At 37.6% G+C, this 21,574-nt stretch overlaps 2 protein-coding genes across 2 annotated transcripts in view; one reads left to right on the top strand and one right to left on the bottom strand.

The window, feature by feature from the left end:
* The window catches only part of LOC121376812, a 41,319-nt gene that overhangs the window by 7,840 nt on the left and 11,905 nt on the right, over nucleotides 1–21,574 (top strand). The gene's annotated exons all lie outside the window — the stretch shown is intronic.
* Nucleotides 1,224–17,131, bottom strand: LOC121376811 (survival of motor neuron-related-splicing factor 30-like). The gene is made up of 7 exons (XM_041504584.1): nucleotides 16,995–17,131; nucleotides 14,951–15,016; nucleotides 9,405–9,553; nucleotides 6,255–6,342; nucleotides 4,096–4,175; nucleotides 3,101–3,227; nucleotides 1,224–2,460 (listed from the first exon to the last, which is right to left on the bottom strand). Exons 1-7 carry the CDS (start codon nucleotides 17,046–17,048, stop codon nucleotides 2,314–2,316), a joined length of 711 nt encoding a protein of 236 aa, XP_041360518.1. The 5' UTR covers nucleotides 17,049–17,131; the 3' UTR covers nucleotides 1,224–2,313.

Here is a 21,574-nt window from a genome sequence, read left to right on the forward strand (position 1 = left end):
TAATCAACCACTTTTGAAATATTTTAATGCAAATAATGTACATGTGCACTGAACTCCATTGAAAATACACTTGTAAGATTTGTAGTTGTAAAAAGGATATGTGAAAAAAACCCAACAACATTTAACTGATTCTGTACAACTGGATGTATTGTTGTAGACAATAAAAATAATTCACAAACTGTATATAAAGTTTAGGGTTATTGTGCGTTTCATAGTAACTACAATGTACACACATTTGACAACAATATCAACTGAAAATTGGGTGGTGTATTTTCACCAGTTTAATTTTATATAGATAGATATATAGAGAGTAATAATATCTTTATCATATAATCTCAAGCTTAATATAAACTGTTTTTGTAAACAGTATATGCAACTTTAATTCCAGCAGCCATTATGCAATATTCAAATGACGTAAGAATATGTGGCACACTGTCTTTTTGAATGGAAATGACATCAAACTCGGACGTCATTTTGGATGTCCCTACATCAAAATAAACTAGTGCTTAACGTTTTTTGTTTTCTGAATGATGGACAGCTTTCAATGTAAAATTGCTACTGAAATGTTTTTATTTGATGACTATGAATGCATACATGTACATCAATTATGAAGTGTGACCCTAGTACGTTTGCTTACATGCAATAAACCTAGTGCCGTGACTTTGATTAATTTATTTATAATTTGCAAAGTTATCAAATTCTTAAAGTAAGTGATCTGAAAATATTACATACTTTGATTACACTGAAAATGTAAGATATTATATGATAAATCAGATTTCTGTCAAAACCAGCCAATTAAGTTTCATGGCCGTAATTTTTTTAAATTCTAAAACATGACCTTTAAAACACCGGATCCAGTCTAAATCAGATAAATATTAGGTCCTTTAGCATGATCCTGTTTAGACAGCTTTCACTGTATTATATATCTGAAAACTGACTCAAACAAAAATCATTCCGGTGTGAGCTCTGAAAAGCACATGTTATATTACTGAACAAGGTTCATTATTTCTTCTTTTCTTTTTTTTAAACTTTATTACCCCAGATCACTGGCAATGTCAAGGTTGGGGTGCCTTGAATCATTGTCTTACAGTGTACAATAGAAAGAAAGAAATGTTTTATTTAACGATGCACTCAACACATTTTATTTACGGTTATATGGCGTCAGACATATGGTTAAGGACCACACAGATTTTGAGAGGAAACCCGCTGTCGCCATTACATGGGCTACTCTTCCGATTAGCAGCAAGGGATCTTTTATTTGCACTTCCCACAGGAGGGATAGCACAAACCATGGCCTTTGTTGAACCAGTTATGGATCATACAGTGTACAATAATAATAAAATTATAACAGGTTCAGAATTGCTGGTAAGACACAATATTTCACGTGATAAGTCGTTCTGTTCCCATGTTGGTTACGCAACTTCAAATTCACTCACAAACCAATCAGTTATGTGATGAATCATTATGTTCTCAAATTAAAAGTCGCAAACTTAAGAATAATTAAAACGTGATTAATGTATTCCAAAAATGCACGATTCTTTACAAGTTCAGACTGATTATTGGACACTTGATTCACAGCACATCGGTCGTCAAATTGTAACTCACCAGTTATGAAATATCTTCACATAACTCAAAAATCAGTTAATTAGGTATAAAATGTTTTTAAAACGTCCGTTTGCCTAACATTATGGAATTAAAATATTACACAACCATGAGCTAAATAGTAAATAGCAGATGAGATAACTGTACAAACATCTGACCTATGACACTGTGGGAAATAGCCCGTCAATTGTTATTTCACCTACCACAGGGCACAATATTTCACGAGAACCGCTGTTCTGTTCACGTGTCGGTTACACAACTTTAAAATCACGTGAACCTCCAATTGGTTACGTGGTGAACAGTTAATTTCTGAAATTAAAAGTACCTTATCAAAAGTGAGACTTAAAATCAGTTATTTTTTAAAATACCTTTGAACCGTAGTTCAAGTGTTTTACAATTAGGTAGGCCTAACTCATCGGTTACTAGAACTATATTCACGTACCCGAACAATCGGTTACCTAAGGAAAACTCACGTGAACTGACTTTCGGTTACCTAAGATTTGTAAATATTGTCCCCTGTACAAGGTATAAAAGGTGGACTGTCGTTTCAAACTCTGTGATGGTCCAGTGAATTTGATGTTTGCTGAAGTTTTCTTTCCATCTTGGAAGACCCATACAAAAATAAAGATCTGATGATCAACGGCCTCAAATTGCACTATATATTCAGTCACTAAAAGTCAATGAACCAATATCCCAGTCAAACAATATGCACTATTTCTTCCACTTTTCTTGATGCTGGTAAGCTGTCATGGGTTGTCCACCCCTGCCGCAGGTGCCGACGCCCACACGACCTTCAACCGCTTCTGGTGTAGCAAATATACTTCTCTTAACTCGGCCTTTGTTAGTCTTGGAAAACGTCTGTAACAATGCAAAAGATACATGATGGATTTATTATACGGCTGGGAAAGAACATTGATGTCATGATGAAGAACAATACTAATAGGAAAGAAATGTTTGTATTTAACGACACATTTTATTTACGGTTATATGGCTAAGGACCACACAGATATTGAGAGAGGAAACCCGCTGTCGCCAATTCATGGGCTACTCTTTTCAATTAGCAGCAAGGGATCTTTTATATGCACCATCCCACCGACACAATAGTACGTACCACGGCCTTTGATATACCAGTCGTGGTGCACTGGTTGGAGTAATAGTTCAATGGGCCCACCGACGGGGATCGATCCTAGACCGACCATGCATCAAGAGAGCGCTTTACCACTGGGCTACGTTCCGTCCAATACTAATAAGAGTCCATCATATGTGGTCATGTAGGATACAAAAAGTACACCACAGGTGGTAAAACACTCATAGCCTATGAAGTCACTATAGCTCACGCCACAGTGATGTCACAGCTTACTATGCTTTTACGAGCCCAAACCTATCAACTTTCAATTACAATCGATCAGTGGAACACCACTAGTTTTCACCATTTATAAAGTTAAAACAAAAGGTCAAAGGAAGGGGAAGCCAGACTATGGCTTCTGAAATGTGGCACCTTTGAGTTGAATAGCTTCCACTTGTTTTTCTCCGACTCTCTCTCCTCTTCGAGCTGTTTCATTCTCTGGGCCTTCTTCTGCGACTTCTTCCGTTTGTAGTCTCTCTGCTGTATGGCCAGGTCTTTCCTGCAAGGATAACAAAACGAAGGCTTTAGTTAACATCTCAGATATTAACAGGTTGCATTGGGGTTGGGGTTTTCCAATCAGGACTTGGCCAACATACATGTGTTAAATGGTCAAGCAACATCTGGTTATGAGAACATCTGAAGAGTTTCATCACAAAACGCGATAAACGTCATATTAAAAACCATTGTGCGAACACCACTCAAGACACTGTTCACACGTAGACAGACATAAGTTCAAATTCAGTTTTCAGCAAAACACGATACGATTGTCTGAGGATATATCGCAGATTGCAGAGAAACTGGCGTAGTGTTTATGGTGGTTTGGAATAAAAAGTTTTTAGGATTGGGTGTGTATAGTGGCGTTTATCATGGTGGTTTGGAATAAAACGTTTTGAGGATTGGGTGTGTATAGTGGCGTTTATCGTGTTTTGCGATAGTTCTTAGATGTTTTGAACTCGCTTTCCCATACCAAGTCAATCCCTGACTTAATTCCTTTTCCCACAATTTATTTATTGTAAGATCTTCAGCAAGGATCAAACTTCATTTTTGATGACTGGGAAGCAATCTCCACTGTAACATTTTAATACAGAAGCAAATGCCAGAAATGTAGAAGCAGTTCTAGCCAACATGTACTGAGCGTTAAGTCGCCTCACTGGGCCCCATGCTTATAAAACTTTTAGTTAGAGTCCAGACTCAATCGCTAATGAAGTCACACACATACAGTTTGTATGACGTTGTCATCACATTAGTGTATTAGACTCTGTCAGAGTCTCGAGTCCAGACTCTAAAAGTTTTATAAGCATCAGGCCTGGTATGCACTGAATACCATTTTTGTTTTGTATTCTGATGTACAAAGGGAAATAACTCACTTTGACTTTGGTCTTTTAGAATCGGGACCATCTCCATCAGCTTGTCTCGTGTTTAACTCTGGAGGTTTGAGCTGAGAAATCTGACAAAACACAACAAACATGTAGTAAACAATCGCATATACATATATATATGTTGTTAACAACTACTATGTACTGGCACTTTGTAAGCAAATTATAACTTATGATATCAATATCAAATTGCTAAATTTCTTGTAATTCTATATAGTTACAAATATAACAGAATGTGATGTCTGTCATCACATATATACCAATTTTATTGTTACCAATAATACACAATTTCAATACAAATACACAATTTCAATACAAATACACAGTTAAGCGCAAATAAAAAATACAGTTCAAACATTCCAGTACAGACCTTGGTTTCTAAGGTGCGTGGGTGCGATCACGCTCGTACTGCACAAGTAATTTAAGTCTGACGAGTGTGAAAAACAGCACACGTTACACTCCACAAATGGTGCACGTAAAATAAATTTGTATATTTATTTCCACTATTTACAAAAACCAACACTTTTCATAGCTAATTTAGCTAATAGGAAGGTCCTTTTATTATAACATTGAATATTCAAAACATGGGAGTGGCTTTCATGCAGTTACCCCTGCATCCGAACCCCCTCCCAGCCTACACCCCTGATTCTCCATTTTTAAGGTCACTGTATTCAACAATATATTTCTGAAATATGTACAGTGGACGAAAACTTTGTTGCATATTTTATTTTATTTTAAAGGATAAATTCAGTTTGTCAAGCGTTTCGGTCCGGTCCGCGTCTTTCGAACATCCATCGCTAAAAACCCCAGCGTGTGCTGTAACCTCACCGTGGTACAGGAGTGTAACATTCTCTTTGAGAATGGCCAATACAGCACAAATCCCGTTTTTTTTTTAAAGATATAATTGAAATATTGAGTAAAAGTCAGTTATATTTGTATTCTTGCACAGTTCTTTATACTGTTTTTATTTAAATCTTGAATTTTTATATTGATGTTGATCATCACTTTATTTGTTTGCATTACCATAGTTTGACACCCAATAGCCGATGTATTTTTCGTGCTGGGGTGTCGTTAAACATTCATTCATTCATTCCATGCAGTTATTAAACTGGTATTTCTCTTTGTTGAACAAATCGGGAAATACTGGTTTAATAGACAATTTTGTAAACGTACCAGTCAAAATCTAATCTGAGCTACACTGCCCATTTTATTTATTTTGGAGAGTGCGATTTTCCACTCGCCTTAGCATATTGAGGTGTGCGATTTCCCACTCGCCTTAGTATATTGAGGTGTGCGATTTACCACTTGCCTGGATTTTTCAAAAACAAAGGACTGCAGTATAAATACAATCTAGTATAGATAATAATCTAGTATGTACAGATAATATCCAGTAGGTGTACATCATACATACATATATGTAAGCAGAACAGTACAAATTAGTGTTTAACATTAATTGGAATTAGCATCGACCATCTAACGCCTGAACAACGAGACCAATTAATCCGGCACAGGCACAGGCATGTCTCTGTCAAGGGAAGTGTACTAGAGGGTTATTTGTACAATAATAAAAATAGAATGACTTTCTTGAGCCGACAGCACTAGAATTCAGCATCTAGCTTATAGTCAACATTATCATCCATTAAAGGCTTTTGTAGGAGATATTGCTGGCACTATAATTTGCAATATCTCCTGCAATATTCTCATAGGAGATATCACTTCTTTTGTTACGTCACTGTGTATGTTTCAGCGCTAAACCTATCATTAGTGACGTCACGCCACTGTCGTTTTACCAGTTAGTTCTGCCAAATATAGTGGCATTCAACCCACATTACTGTCTGACATTGTTTACAATTATCGCAAATGAAAATAATGATAATGGATGATAAAAAGAATACCCCCTGGTGTATTGTGATATCATAATTTATTAGCACTCGTTGATAAAAGTATAAAAATTCTCTGCAAGCCTCGGATTTCATACTGTTATCAACTCGTGCTGATAATTTATGATATCACAAGACACTCGGTGAGTATCCTCCCTTTATCCACAAAATTTAATCACTGATCTCATTGTTAAACATACCCAACTGATTGATATTTGCTTATAATCGACCATCAGACCATCATCTGTAGAAAATGACAAAATGACATACCTGTGTTATGTCTGTGTTGCCCCATTCTTCAAACGTAACTGTACATGTGTCATCTTCAAGGATCTCATCAATTACGGCATTGTAATACCTACAACACAGAAACGTTAGTCAGTACTGTCAAATACCTACGAAACACACAATTTAATACAGACAAAAAATGTTATTTGAAAATTTACTTCGATTCATAGCCAAACAGTGAAGTTAATCAATCCTTAGGACTTCTAGAATATTGTAGCCCGATGCCCATGGTGAGTGTTTTTTTACAGTAGGGATAGTAAAAAGTTTATTCCACCATGCCAGACAGTGAGTATTTATAACAAAAAAATAATAATACAAAGATAAAAAAAAAAACATCCCCAATCCCCAGCAGAAAAGTCACCATTTTTGTTCACCAAGGTAATGTGAAAAATCTAATTATCATCAAAATATATACCATCTAAAAATTAATCTACCAACAATTTTAATTGTATTCAAAACTGAACAGATAAAAGATAATTCTAAGAAATACAGCCATGTTGTTTACACCGCTACTGAGTTATTTGCTATTCTAAGTAATTATACACTATAGGAGTAATGCAAACAGTCACCAGTCAAGTATGTACACCAAATTAGTTTCCATTGCTGATAATGTTAACATTTAGTAATGAAACATGTATCGATCTACTTCATTTACCTGCAGAAAATCAGATATTACTTGGCGTTTGAGAGAATTAAATAACTTGTTTATCAGCAAACCCTAGTTTTGCAAAAGGTAACAGTTTGCGTTTTTCAATGGCACCTCCCCGACCCACCCATTGGTAGGTGTATAGCACTTGTACACTACCGTATATCTTCGCCTATAAGTCAAATTTTTTTCACCCAAAAATTATTTTATAACTTGGAGGGTCGACTTATAAGAGGGTAAAAAAATTTCACCAAAAAATATTACTGTTTTGGGGATTATTTTACAAGTTTTATTGTTGAAGTATGCCATGTATTTATACTCAAATATGTTAATTTGACACATTTATTTTTTATAACCTATTTTTTTTTGGCATGAGAACGGTTTTGGTTATGCGAAAAGGGGTGCGATCTCACTCACATGCCAAGACAACAGTCCACTTAGTTAAATTAACAGTCATCACTAATAGTAAAAATGTAAACAATACTAACCACCTGTTGCCTGAGTTTATTTTGAAATCTGGTCACTGGCATTAATGGTTGTTCAAACAATGTTTTGTCGGTGATTAACTTCATGAATATTACTGAGCCTTCCCTTAAAATAGACTGATCTCTGCAGTTCTCTAGAGCAATAGGGACACACATTTGGTACAAAAACCAGTGTACTTTCCAGAGTTATCCTCCTTACATGTATTAATATGGGGGCAAAACGTGATACTTTTAGTTTTATCGTAGTGATCTGTTGTCAGTGTTTATAAATAAAGTTGTTGTCTGTGCACAAAACCATCTGTACAGTACCATACAGTAACAGTCAAACAGCTTTCACTCTCTACTAAGGGAATATTTCGTTTTGATGCTATGTAATAATGATAGTTTGATTGGAATAGTATAGTGGATTATATTGCGATGTACAAAACGTGAAAACCGAAGTTTGTAAAATAATTTTCTTTTGTTCAAATATTGTACATTATTGTTCTCATGTGCTGAAAATAAGAAATATTTCAATATTTATAAGTTGTTTTTCATGGGTCGACTTATAAACGGGTCAATTAAAAAAATATGTTTTCAGGGCTTGAAATTAGGGACTCGACTTATAGCCGAGATCGACTTACAGGCGAAGATATACGGTATTTGGAATTGTTAATGATATTTTCACTTGTACATGTAAATAAACGTATTACACATTACATGTTCATTATTATTAATAGTGATTATAAAAATGCTTTGACCATATAAATTGGTAGTAAGGATAGTAGATTTTTAACCATGGCTAGTGCATTTTGAAAACAATGAGGCCATAGCTAGTGGATTTTTAGACAATATTAATTCATTCATGAGGGATCTTATTTATTACCCATAATCAATTTTAACTTATATCGCTGAACTCGTCTGACTGATATTCTGGTACGGTCGAAGTGCACTAATTGTATGACACCATTGCATGACGCTGAGATGTTACATCGTCACATTTGTCGTTCTAATGGGACGTCAGGACTCAAACTTAACAATGTCTCCCACAGCAATTTTTAAAAGAACTGTCATGGGTAAACCAGCTCAACAACAGCAATTTTGAGCCTGCCTTTGTAGACCCAGTGATTTTCCACGATTGCGGAAAACAGACAGAAATTTGAATACGGAATTACGATTTTCAGCGAAATTTGAAAAACTAATACCGTTTTACTATTGTCACTCGCTGTAAAACTGACAATTACAATGTAGTCTCATTACAGTACTGTTTGCAAATGTGTAGTGTTGTATTTACCGGATTTACTGTATAGTCTGTTGCACCTGCGCAGATGGGACAAGTTTTTGCCAGGAGTAAGTTCAGCCAGCTGTTTGTCGCTAAAGCTTATCTTGGGAGACTGATGTTTACCCTACACATTAAACGGAATGACGACTTCAGGAAGCAGTCAAAATAGTTTGCTAGCAATAAACGACTGGCTGAATGTAGCATTGTTACTTTTATTTCCGCTGTGGCATGTGCATACTTCACATTGTAGACAACGAGACTGTCAAAGCGTTGATAAAAATAAATGTTTGTCAACCCTGATATTCTTTATCTACGGCAAGTTATATCTCAACAACGCCAATTGCCACCGGTGCCGTCATTAAGTTCGAGCCCTGGGACTAACACTTTGATGTGAACCAAAATATAACCATATGAGTAATAAACAGATTATTATATGAGCTTGTGTGTCGTACGACTCACATGCGAGTGTAATAATTTCTTTATTATCCATATTATTATTGTTTTCTTTATGAATAACAAGACCCAAATAAAAATGTTTCAGCCACAACTAGAAGGAGACGACGAAATGACGTCATATTTCACATGCAAAGTCTGAGCAAGAACTGGAGAAGCAACGTCATGTTATGGCGTCGCTTCCCAATATGACGTCATTACACTTGTTATTACACGTGTGCTTTGTATGATTATCATTAACTCGGTTATGTTGAACCATGAGGATAATAACAAGGTATACTACTCACTGTCCATCGGTCGAGTAGATGGCCTGGACGGCGTCGCCCACTTTCCAGCTGTGTTGTGTCGAGTCGGCGTTCTCCGGACGACTCGACCCCGAATCACCTGCCTCGCTAGCCTTGCCCGCCACCAGCTCGACCGTCAGATCTATCACTTCCTGTACGGGAAACACACAAATACGCCGACATTAGTCTCTAGAATATGACAGCTCTAGACCAACACATTGTAAATTACATTGTAAAAGCATACATATCACTTAGACAAACTATATGTAATACACATTGAATGCATGTTCAATTTCACTATGTTAAACAAAATGAATTTCTTAAAAACATAACAGTATCAGAGCTGAATCATGAAAAGTTTGTTTTTTGTTTAATGACACCACTAGAGCAATTGATTTATTAATCATCAGCTATTGAATGTCAAAACATTTGGATATCTGGCAGTCTTCAGAAGAAGCCGAATACATTTTTTCCATTAGTAGCTAGGGATCTTTTATATGTGCATTTTTGCACAGACAGGACAGTACATATCACAGTCTTTGATACTGGCCCTGCAGTATAACAGGTACATGTGTAAATTATTTACTGCTCAAATCACATTAAAACTTGACATCAATCTGAGCAGCCAAGTTATTAGAATTATTTAAATTATGTCTCCAAGAAATGTTGCCAACAATGCTCAGGGGCATAGGCTGGGGTGGGGGGTTCGGACGAACCCTCCCCTCCCCCCGCTGAAGCAAATGGTCTGCTTTCAGAACTAAAACATACAGGTTTATACATATGGAGTTTCTGGTGGTGCAAAAACAAAATAGAAAAAGGGTCCACTTGGTTCATATTCGAACCCCACCAGGTCCAGATCACGCTACATCCCCCTGATGCTTATGCAATGGCAATGATAATTTTAATAACTCTATACCCTACAAGTACTTTAAGTTTTAAGAAATATCTCAACATGGTTACAGGACTTTGTTTGTGAACAGTGGAACATACAAATTTCACAATGTGCCTGTGCTTGTCATTTGTATTAATTAAAACAAGAGGTAAAATTATACAAAGACAAGTCAATACCTAAAAGAAAGAGTTTCTTTTTTTAAAAGAGCTATATAATTTAAAATTCAAATATTTTTAATCAGTCATTCTTTGACAGTATTCGAGAAACAATCACAAGATAACAGTAAAATCGTTAACAGTATTCTAGAGAGGTAGACATATATATGAAAGATACAAAAGATATAAAAGTTAAAATCTGAAACATCTGTTGTGTGTGTCCATCGTTCCAGTACTTACGTCCGAGGGGTGGATTCATACTATGTAACCACACATGTACACAAACATGTTGCCTGGATCTAGAAAACACAAGTCTTAGAAACATTAGCTTTGTTTGAACTTTCAAAACATACAACTCAATCAGCAGTTATAGCACATGATACCAGGTTGGCATTCTCTAAACTGGATGAACAATTCAAGTTAACATTTTCCACAACAATCGATTAAGGATTTTTATTATATCAGGGCTCATCCCATATATTGCCAAATTAGCTATTTGCTAATTTTCATACAAAATGGCTTAAATTTTAGAATTTGGATAACAAAAGTTTCTTTAAATCACAGTAGCTACTTTTCAATATTTTTCAATGAAATACTCCAAATACATGCGGAAATTATTTTTAGTCTTTGATTGATCCAAAATGATCCATTTTCGATTATAAATTAACAAACATGTACTCAATCATTGGAACATCACGTTAAGTAACACACAAAATGTAGTATTAAATAGCAGGGCTTTTTTTTTGGGGGGGGGGGGGGGGGAATGGGGGTTTGTGTTGTGAAATTTTTCAAAACAATTTTACAACCACCTTTCTTGTACAATGGTATTGAAAATGAAAGCTATTGGGAAACATTTTATTTTAAAAATTTTGAAGAGCGAAATTTTAGAAACTTTTTGTAAAGCCATCTCTTTTTAAAACTTTCTTAGCACTTATGAAGAAAATGTTCCTAGAGTACATGTAGTAATCTTAAAGTGTGCCTGTGCCTGGTGTCATATCATGTAATATACTTGCCGACTGCAACAGTCAAGGCTGAAACGCACATGCCCTGGTGCATGTACAAAAGGAGGAAACTACAGACATGTTTAACAGAATTGTGATTATATTTAAAGAAACCATAATTAATTAGCTTTTGGTGTCGTATTATAGTATTATTTTTCTATGAGATTATTGCAAACAAGTTGTGGTGGAAATATTTCCGTCCCAACATGTTCTCGCCAGTCAACATCACCATGGGCCAGGAGATTTTTATACCCATCCTCCCGTCAGTTATTTTGTTTAAATACTTACACATTAGTTTACGGTAAATATATATCTACATGTACATAAAAATATTTGTTTTAATTAGTTCTACCATAGATGTAAATGATTAATGGATCATATTTGGCCAGGTTGGTTTTGTTTCAGGCTGGCAAAATTTGTAGGCATACCCGCAAATCAGATCTGCTAGATCCCAAAATGAATAAATTGCCATACCTCAGAATATATTGAGTCCCCAAATTGTGAAATTTTTAGATCATGAAATTGTTCAGTTTTACAGTAATTAGTGTTACTAAACTGTAAATATGAGCCAAGTGGTACATTTGTAGCAGGAATAACGTTAGATGAAATTTCACTACCAAAATGTTTGCCCAATCCTTCTCGGATTTCACCCTTGTACAGTGTGCGATTTTGAGGAGAGTCCAAGAGCCCAAGGTTCACAAAAATCATATAGGACTCTTTAGATTGGCTAATATACAAGCCTGCATGGGTCATAAAAAAATTATTTATACAAATTACATTGATTCTTCAAAATGACAGTCAACATACAGTGCATCTCAAAACCCTGGGAAACCACAGTCTTGAATAGAAATCTTTTCCATGGTTTCATGTAAAACATTTAAGCTGAGATTCCTTTTGTCCGGTTGCGTTTGCGGCTCCGTTTGCAGTGCGGTGCTGTTTAATCAAGCCAGATTGTTCCAGGTGAGAGTGATTCCATTAGTACGATCCGTTTGCGTTTAGTTATCTGAAACCACATGCGCTTATTTCAGTCACTCCGTGGGGTGCTTCATCCGTTTCGCCGTGCGGTAATTTTAGGGGAATCCCATGTGTAATTTTCCCCCACGTGTAGATTAGCACCAAAAGGCTGTATGAACGCATACTTTGCCGTCAAATGGATTCACTCAAAACGTATTGTAAACGCAACCACAAACGGAGTCGTAAACGGAGCCGCAAACGCAACCAGACAAAAGGAATCTCAGCTTTAGTGTATCTTCTGTTCTACTGGAAAAACATAGCAGGGCTCACTGGGCTGGTGGCGGGCTCTAAAGATTTGCAAACAGGGAGACCTTATGACACTTAAATTTTTAAAACCAAAATCGTACACTGCTTGTATGTCTGGTTTATTGGAAATGAAATAATAGCATACATCATGAATATCCTTAGTAAATGAATGAAATAAAATGTACTGTATGTATGTAGGAAAAATTTATATTTTAATTTTATAACTGATACATACATGTATATGTCCATATATTATGTATTTCAATGGCATGGACTATACATTTTAATAATGTCATCTAAACTGTTGAAAAAGGAAAGAAATGTTTATAAATCTAACAACACTCCCGTACACTGTTTAATCAAGTAGTAGCTGCAGGTATTTGGGAGGGGGGGGGGGGGGGGGATTAATGTTATGACACCTCAGCTCATTATTTAACCACCAACAGCTATTAGAAATGTTCAAAAATGCCTCAAAACATTATAGTTCTGGAATCACACACCCTGAGGGACCGTTCAAGTATTACGTAACACTATTTTTGTCAAAATTAGACACCATCCCTCCCCACTGTAATGCTCCATCATGCTGGACCATACATCCCACAAATATTACATAATGCTTGGAGACACACACACACACCCATTCACAAACAAGACATATGATGGGCGAAAAGATAATTTTAACATAGTTTTGAAATTTGGGGATTTATAGTGTGCATATGTCTAGCTGTAACTACCTACATTAAACATTGTCACTGTGACAGAGCGTTTATGAAGATTTTGTACATTTTATTTAGTAATAATTTTTTTTTTTAAAGTGTGTTACATATTAAACACTGTTAAATACACCCACCAAACCCCTGTAATGTTACATAACATTTGGACCTATTCACACCCACCCACCCTCTCGAGCGTTACGTAATATCTGATTGGCCCTGGACTCAATAAATCACATTAAACAATGTGGTGGGTGTTATTAAAGTTAAACAAACATTTCCTTCACTCTGATCTAATAGTAATGTTACATGTGAGTTATAATCTCAAATACAGTCGGCAATAGATCTAACAGCACAGGACAATTCATCTCTTGATCTTAATCACTTTCGAATGTGTAAAATATTGTTTCTTTCAAAACCTGTTTGAACTCCATGCATATGTCTAAAAGAAACTTTGAACCTTTGTTGGTTGTACATGTGACTATGTATAAATAGTGGAAGGAAGGAAGGAAGGAAGGAAATGTTTTATTTAACGAGACACTCAAAACATTTTATTTACGGTTATATGGCATCAGATATATGGTTATGGACCACAAAGATATCGAGATAGGAAAACCGCTGTCGCCACTTCATGGACTACTCTTTCGATTAGCAACAAGGGATCTTTTATACGCATCATCCCACAGACAGGAGAGTACATACCACAGCCTTTGTTACACCAGTGGTGGAGCACAAGCTGGAACGAGAAACAGCCCAATGGGACCACGACGGGGATCGATCCCAGACCGACCGCGCATCAAGCAAACGCTTTACCACTGGGCTATGTTCCGCTCCATGTGTAAATAGTGGATGCAATGAATACTGTGGAAAAAACAACAAAAACCGGCAGTCTGCTTATACATGTATGGTACATGTTGTGTCTAATTATGTTTGTACATACTACTAACAACAAAAACAGGCAGTCTGCTTATACATGTATTGTACATGTTGTGTCTAATTATGTTTGTACATAATACTAACAACAAAAACCGGCAGTCTGCTTATACATGTATGGTACATGTTGTGTCTAATTATATTTGTACATGTACATAATACTAACAGCCAAAAGCATTAGTACTGCTGCGATCCATATACTCTCCTCATTTTCAAAACAATTTCTACATGTCAATTTGGATCAGATTTTGGCAATTTTAAGGAATAAACACAATGTCTAGTTGACTGTAAAGTCTTCACTTAAGAAACTTACTTGTTTGAACTGTATTGTGGCTGAAATTGTTTAGGAATTATGAAGACAAACCGGAAGAATTAATGACCAGCAGACAAGAATAAATCTGATACGGATTACAATAAACATTCATGAATGAGAAAACAATACATCATGTGAGTTTCAAGCAAAATGGAGTTAGGGGCATTGCCAATATATGCAACATACTTTCAGTGATTACATACATTGTACATGTATATTTTTTCGGCTTAAATAAGATCAAGAGAATTCATATCCTGTGCGAAGAATGGAGAGATAACCCACCTGAAGATCTCTCTTGAGTTTGAGAAGGTCTTCATTGTCAGGATCTGTGGTTAGTGATGCCTCAACCTGCAAAAACAAAATGGACGTTAAAAAGTTAATTATTTTAATTTACTGTTTTTTTGTTTCATCAACAGTTAAAAGTGGGCAAGTGAATTTTTTCACCATGGCCAGTCAAATCCACTGGCCCTATGGCAAGTGAATTTTAAAAATATTCTAGAACATGACAAGCTAGTATAACAATCTCTATTTATGGAATGAAAATATAAGAAAATTATAAGCTAAGCTTGGAAAATAACCTAATTTGTATTTCACCTGCTTTTTGAAGACCGTTATTTCGAGCCCTGTTAGTAAAAATTGTTCGGCCAACTCAAATCGTATCTTGTGGGAAAACGTTACATCATGAGATTCTGTAATGTTCATCAAATTAAGTTTGCAGGAAATATAAGTGCATAAAAGTGTCCATTGAAATAAAGAAAATATGAATGTACAAAACATATACAACAAAACAACTACAAGTACAACGTATTGACCAACAATAGGTTTTATGGACCCATGAAATCTGGACATGATGACATGTTTCTAAACAACAAAAAAACCCACAAAGTTACAAAACTCTCAACTGATGGCTGAACTTCAATGTGATGTGATTGGCTGAGAGCTTACGATTTGTCGTGGCAATTTGGACATGTTTTAATGGTTACAACTCCAACACGACTTGTGGTTTAAAGATTAATACTGTTACGATTTAGTTTTTCTCACAGGGCACAATATTTTAAGCGAACCATTCTTCTGTTCACGGGTCGAACACGTAATTTTAAACTCATACAAACTGTCAATGGGTTACATGGGTAAATAGTCACATTTTAAAAATAAAAGTAACAAGTTAACTTTCAGGATCATCAGAACCATTGGCGTAACTAGTACATAGTAACCACTAAATCACACACTACAGGGAGAAACCCGACAGCACCCCCTTTCAATAATGTTCCGGTTAAATGTGTAGGTGCTGACGGGTTTCTTCCTGTAGTGTGTGTATTAGTAGTGAATAAGCGAAATATCTGTTATCGGCAGACTCAAAAATTATTAATGTAAAGGTATTTAGCGTCAAACTTGAATTACTTTTTGCACTAGAGCACATATCTTTGTCTACCGTGTAAAAGTTGGCCATTATGCATTTTCGCTATAGAGTAATCTCTGACTGAGAGAGTGATTATAACCGTACAAATGTCTGTCTAGCTGTCGAACGGAAGACTACTCGGGCTAATTTTGGACATTCTGAAATAATACACTGTAACAAAGAAAGAAAGAAAGAAATGTTTTATTTAACGATGCACTCAACACATTTTATTTACGGTTATATGGCATCAGACCACACAGATTTTGAGAGGAAAACCGCTGTCGCCACTACATGGACTACTCTTTCCGATTAGGGATCTTTTATTTGCGCTTCCCACAGGCAGGATAGCACAAACCATGGCCTTTGTTGAACCAGTTATGGATCACTGGTCGGTGCAAGTGGTTTACACCTACCCATTGAGCCTTGCGGACCACTCACTCAGTGTTTGGAGTCAGTATCTGGATTAAAAATCCCATGCCTCAACTGGGATCCGAACCCAGTACCTACCAGCCTATAGACCGATGGCCTAACCACGACGCCGGTTCACTGTAACAAATGCTCAATATTCTGGTCACCAAGCAGGCAACTGATGACAAGGTTTTGATTTGACTCTGGCGACGTTTTTTCTACTCAACTGGGTGACAGTAAAATGCACACCATGATGATGATATGCCCTGGGGGATGTTTAAAGTTTAAAACAAACGTTGGGATTTTAAGACTAATTTTATATATTTTATGCCTAAATCCTTGAAATTTCCACTAGAATACTTTTAGCCGAATATTAGGTTAAATTAGGCCACGCCACGGTTTGTTAGAATGACAACAAACTGTTACAAAGCATTGTCGAAAACACATACAGAGACCACACTAACAGGAATGTAGCCCAAATATACCGAACTTATATTATATGTAAACACTATCATTAACCTGTTGCAACTGGATTTTGTAAGTCTTTAAGTTTTCCTGCACGTCGTCTGACATAGTAATTTGTTTTTACAAAGAAAATAGAATATTTTTTCTGATTCAGAATCTGAATTTCTTCTACAGGTGTTACACGATTTTGATCCTTGTAACCGCTGTAGTAATTGCGCATGCGTATTAATGGTTCGTAGGAACATCCGAAAACCTTAGGTTTCCTTCACATCACGGCGGAAGCAAGTAGACATGGGGGTGGGGTGGGGGGTGACTTAGATCGAGGAGCAAAGCAGAGTTTCTAGGGGGTTCGGGGGTATGCCCCCCCCCCAACATTTTGAAAACTATGTCATGAAATGCGATTTCCTTCATGCTACAACTCAAGTAAAATTCATCTCCAGCCTTAAGATTTACTACCAATGATATTTTTTATTCAAAATTATTAATTAGGGAGCTAAAGCCCGCCCCAGCCTCCTGCTTCGCCGTGCATAATAAGTGCTAGAGTACGCCGATTTATTTACTGGAAACCCTCCTGCTTCGCCGTGCCTAATAGGTGCTAGAGTACGCCGATTTATTTACTGGAAACCCTCCTGCTTCGCCGTGCCTAATAGGTGCTAGAGTACGCCGATTTATTTACTGGAAACCCTCCTGCTTCGCCGTGCCTAATAGGTGCTAGAGTACGCCGATTTATTTACTGGAAACCCTCCTGCTTCGCCGTGCCTAATAGGTGCTAGAGTACGCCGATTTATTTACTGGAAACCCTCCTGCTTCGCCGTGCCTAATAGGTGCTAGAGTACGCCGATTTATTTACTGGAAACCCTCCTGCTTCGCCGTGCCTAATAGGTGCTAGAGTACGCCGATTTATTTACTGGAAACCCTCCTGCTTCGCCGTGCCTAATAGGTGCTAGAGTACGCCGATTTATTTACTGGAAACCCTCCTGCTTCGCCGTGCCTAATAGGTGCTAGAGTACGCCGATTTATTTACTGGAAACCCTCCTGCTTCGCCGTGCCTAATAGGTGCTAGAGTACGCCGATTTATTTACTGGAAACCCTCCTGCTTCGCCGTGCCTAATAGGTGCTAGAGTACGCCGATTTATTTACTGGAAACCCTCCTGCTTCGCCGTGCCTAATAAGTGCTAGAGTACGCCGATTTATTTACTGGAAACCCTCCTGCTTCGCCGTGCCTAATAAGTGCTAGAGTACGCCGATTTATTTACTGGAAACCCTCCTGCTTCGCCGTGCCTAATAAGTGCTAGAGTACGCCGATTTATTTACTGGAAACCCTCCTGCTTCGCCGTGCCTAATAAGTGCTAGAGTAGTACACTGATTTATTTACTGGAAACCCTCCTGCTTCGCCGTGCCTAATAAGTGCTAGAGTACGCTGATTTATTTACTGGAAACCCTCTGCATTTATCCATTAGTGGAAAGCGTGTGAGTGGGGGTGGTGGGGTCTGTGGGTGTTTTTTTTCTTTCTTTTTTTGTTTTTTCTGGGGTTTTTTTTTTGGAGGGGGGATGCCTTTTTACATACCATGGTCTTTAATACACTGTGCCAGCCGTGGGGCACTGGTTGGGACGAGGAACAAAAATCAGAGAATGGAACCACAGGGGAGATTCGATCCTGCGACCCAAACACCCCCAAGCGAGCGCTCTAGATCTAGAACGCGTCCTTTTGTTGATCACTGTCAAATAAAGTTAACGTCTACTCATGAATATGCTTTACTTATTAAGCAATAGGGGGTCAGTTTATAACATAGTAGACAACTTGGTACACATATGAAACATGAAAAAAGGTGTGTGTGTGTGTGTGTGTGTGTGTGTGTGTGTGTGTGTGTGCAGAAATTGATTTAATTTAAAATAGGCCTTTTTTGTCTAATACTGTGCACCGGGATATACCTCACGCCCCCCCCCCCCCCTATACACACACATACACCACAGTATTTGCACAAGAAGTATTCAATATGTCAAAAATTTAAAGGGGCTAGGCCTATTCAGTGTCTAACAAAAGTAGTTGGGGATGTACGCAGCTCTCGCTTTGATAAAAGCGCAAGTAAGTTTGCGGAGATATATGCGACATTGTGTTACTGTAAAATTGGTAGTAGAACTGTCTTTCAGACTACTAACAGTGGGCCATCCATAAAATACAAAAGGCACAAAACCAGGGATTTGGTTTTCACTACCCCTCCCCATTTAAATAGTGGTAAAATTACCGTTTCTGGCGTAGGCTACCTTTTGCCCCAGGATGGTGACGTCACAGCCCAGTTGAATTTTGACTGGTGAAACAAGATGGATTTTGATTGGCATATCATATTGGTTAAGACTGCCGTTGACCCCATACTCAACAATATGTTTGGTTAAATAGGAATTATCAGTGGACAACATAAGACAGAAATACATATTCATTATTTATTTCCCCATGTTAATCGTGAGTGGATCACAGACCAAGGAGTCCTGCGTCCTGCTTTACAATCTATATATTGGTATAATTCTGTGCGTGATCTTACATAGTATACTGCCTCGAAATCGGCTACTGGCGAGGTCAGAGATTGAATCCGGGGTAGGCGTGCCTGAACCGTAAGGATATGGGCACGAAAATACAGTTCCTATTCCCCATAATATAGTATTTACAAGTGTCAATGTCGGATTCTCGCACCCACGAATTGGACGGAAGTAAATGTTTTAGTTAACTACGCACTCAACAGACTTTATTTACGGTTATATGGGGTCGGACATATATCGTTAAGGACCACACAGATACTGAGGGAAGAAACCCGCTGTCGCCACTTCACTGGCTACTCTTTTTCGATTAGCAGCAAGGGATCGATCTTTTATATGCACCATCCCATAGACAGGATACCACGAATTGGATTTCTTGGGCAAGTTTAATCACTTGACATAGAACTCTTTGTTAGCACAACGTCCTCTCGTCTTTAGAATCTTTCACACTTTCCCAGAGATCGTCTTTTTTTCACATCAAACTTTTGCAGTTTGGACTGGTAGAATGCAGTGGCGTAGCGGGAGCGGGGGCACGGGAAAAACGTCCCCACCCCTTGAACCTTTTTTCTTTTTTTACTATATTAAATTTTATAAAATCATACATACATACATACATACATACATAGTATGGGTTGCCCCATGTTAATTCTCCCTCCCCCAGTGTGAAAGAGGGAGGGAGAGAGAGAGGAAGGGGAAGAGACCGTGAGGAAGGGAGAGAGAGAGAGAGAGAGAGAGAGAGAGAGAGAGAGAGAGAATCAATGTGTGTCGTATTATCTGACTGACGTAACCACACACGTTTTCACGATGCAATACAATTTATGAGTTGAATTAATTCCTGACGAAACGAAACATGTTACAGATTGATTTTAATGCTGCTATAACACATACATTCTTATAATTACAGAGTACAACTTACTTAGTTAAAACTACAAATGTTAATTGGAGGAATCCAGCTACATTTGTTTTTCATTTACAACAAGGGATCTTTTACGTACATATTTCAACAGACAGGACAGCACATACCACTGCATTTGTTATAGATTAGAGGCAAATTAATACAGTTCCGTTACCAATTTACTGTGATAAAGATTTGATGGTGTTTTTCATGTCTTCAATGCGTTCTGAATAAAGACGGTTAATTTAATTGCAGATGATACATTTTATTGTTTTTAAATGTATTATTATATTTCCTGTTAGTTCCTGTTCTAATAAACTAGCTCTAAATACGATTAAGAAAGAAATGTTTTATTTAACGACGCACTCAACACATTTTATTTACGGTTATATGGCGTCAGACATATGGTTAAGGACCACACAGATTTTGAGAGGAAACCCGCTGTCGCCACTACATGGACTACTCTTTCCGATTAGCAGCAAGGGATCTTTTATTTGCGCTTCCCACAGGCAGGATAGCACAAACCATGGCCTTTGTTGAACCAGTTATGGATCACTGGTCGGTGCAAGTGGTTTACACCTATCCATTGAGCCTTGCGGAGCACTCACTCAGGGTTTGGAGTCGGTATCTGGATTAAAAATCCCATGCCTCGACTGGGATCCGAATCCAGTACCTACCAGCCTGCAGACCGATGGCCTGCCACGACGCCACCGAGGCCGGTCTATGTACGATTATTCTCTGTTTCATTTGTTCCTGTTTAGTATAAAATAGTTGGGAGATCATTATGTGTGACTGTGAACGTGCATACACGTGACGACATGAATTACACAATCTGGTATTATCTGCGAAATATAGTGTTAAAATTAATGTTGTGGTCAGGTATGATAAATCAAACCAGACTGTTACTAACGTGTTTCTCGTGGTACGTGACGTTTACATCCTACACAATGCTTCGCAAAATGCGCGTTTTTGTCAGTTGAGAGGGGGCGGGACGTAGCCCAGTGGTAAAGCGCTCGCTCGATGCGCGGTCGGTGAGGGATCGATCTCCGTCGGTGGACCCATTGGGCTTCCAGCCAGTGCTCCATAACTGGTATAACAAAGGCCGTGATATGTACTATCCTGTCTGTGGGATGGTGCATATAAAAGGTCCCTTGCTGCTAATCGAAAAGGCGTGCGCTACAACAGCTTGTTCTGAATGTGCACGTAA

Source organism: Gigantopelta aegis, chromosome 7 (genome assembly GCF_016097555.1).
Source record: "Gigantopelta aegis isolate Gae_Host chromosome 7, Gae_host_genome, whole genome shotgun sequence".
In the NCBI taxonomy this organism is placed as follows: Eukaryota; Metazoa; Mollusca; class Gastropoda; order Neomphalida; family Peltospiridae; genus Gigantopelta; species Gigantopelta aegis.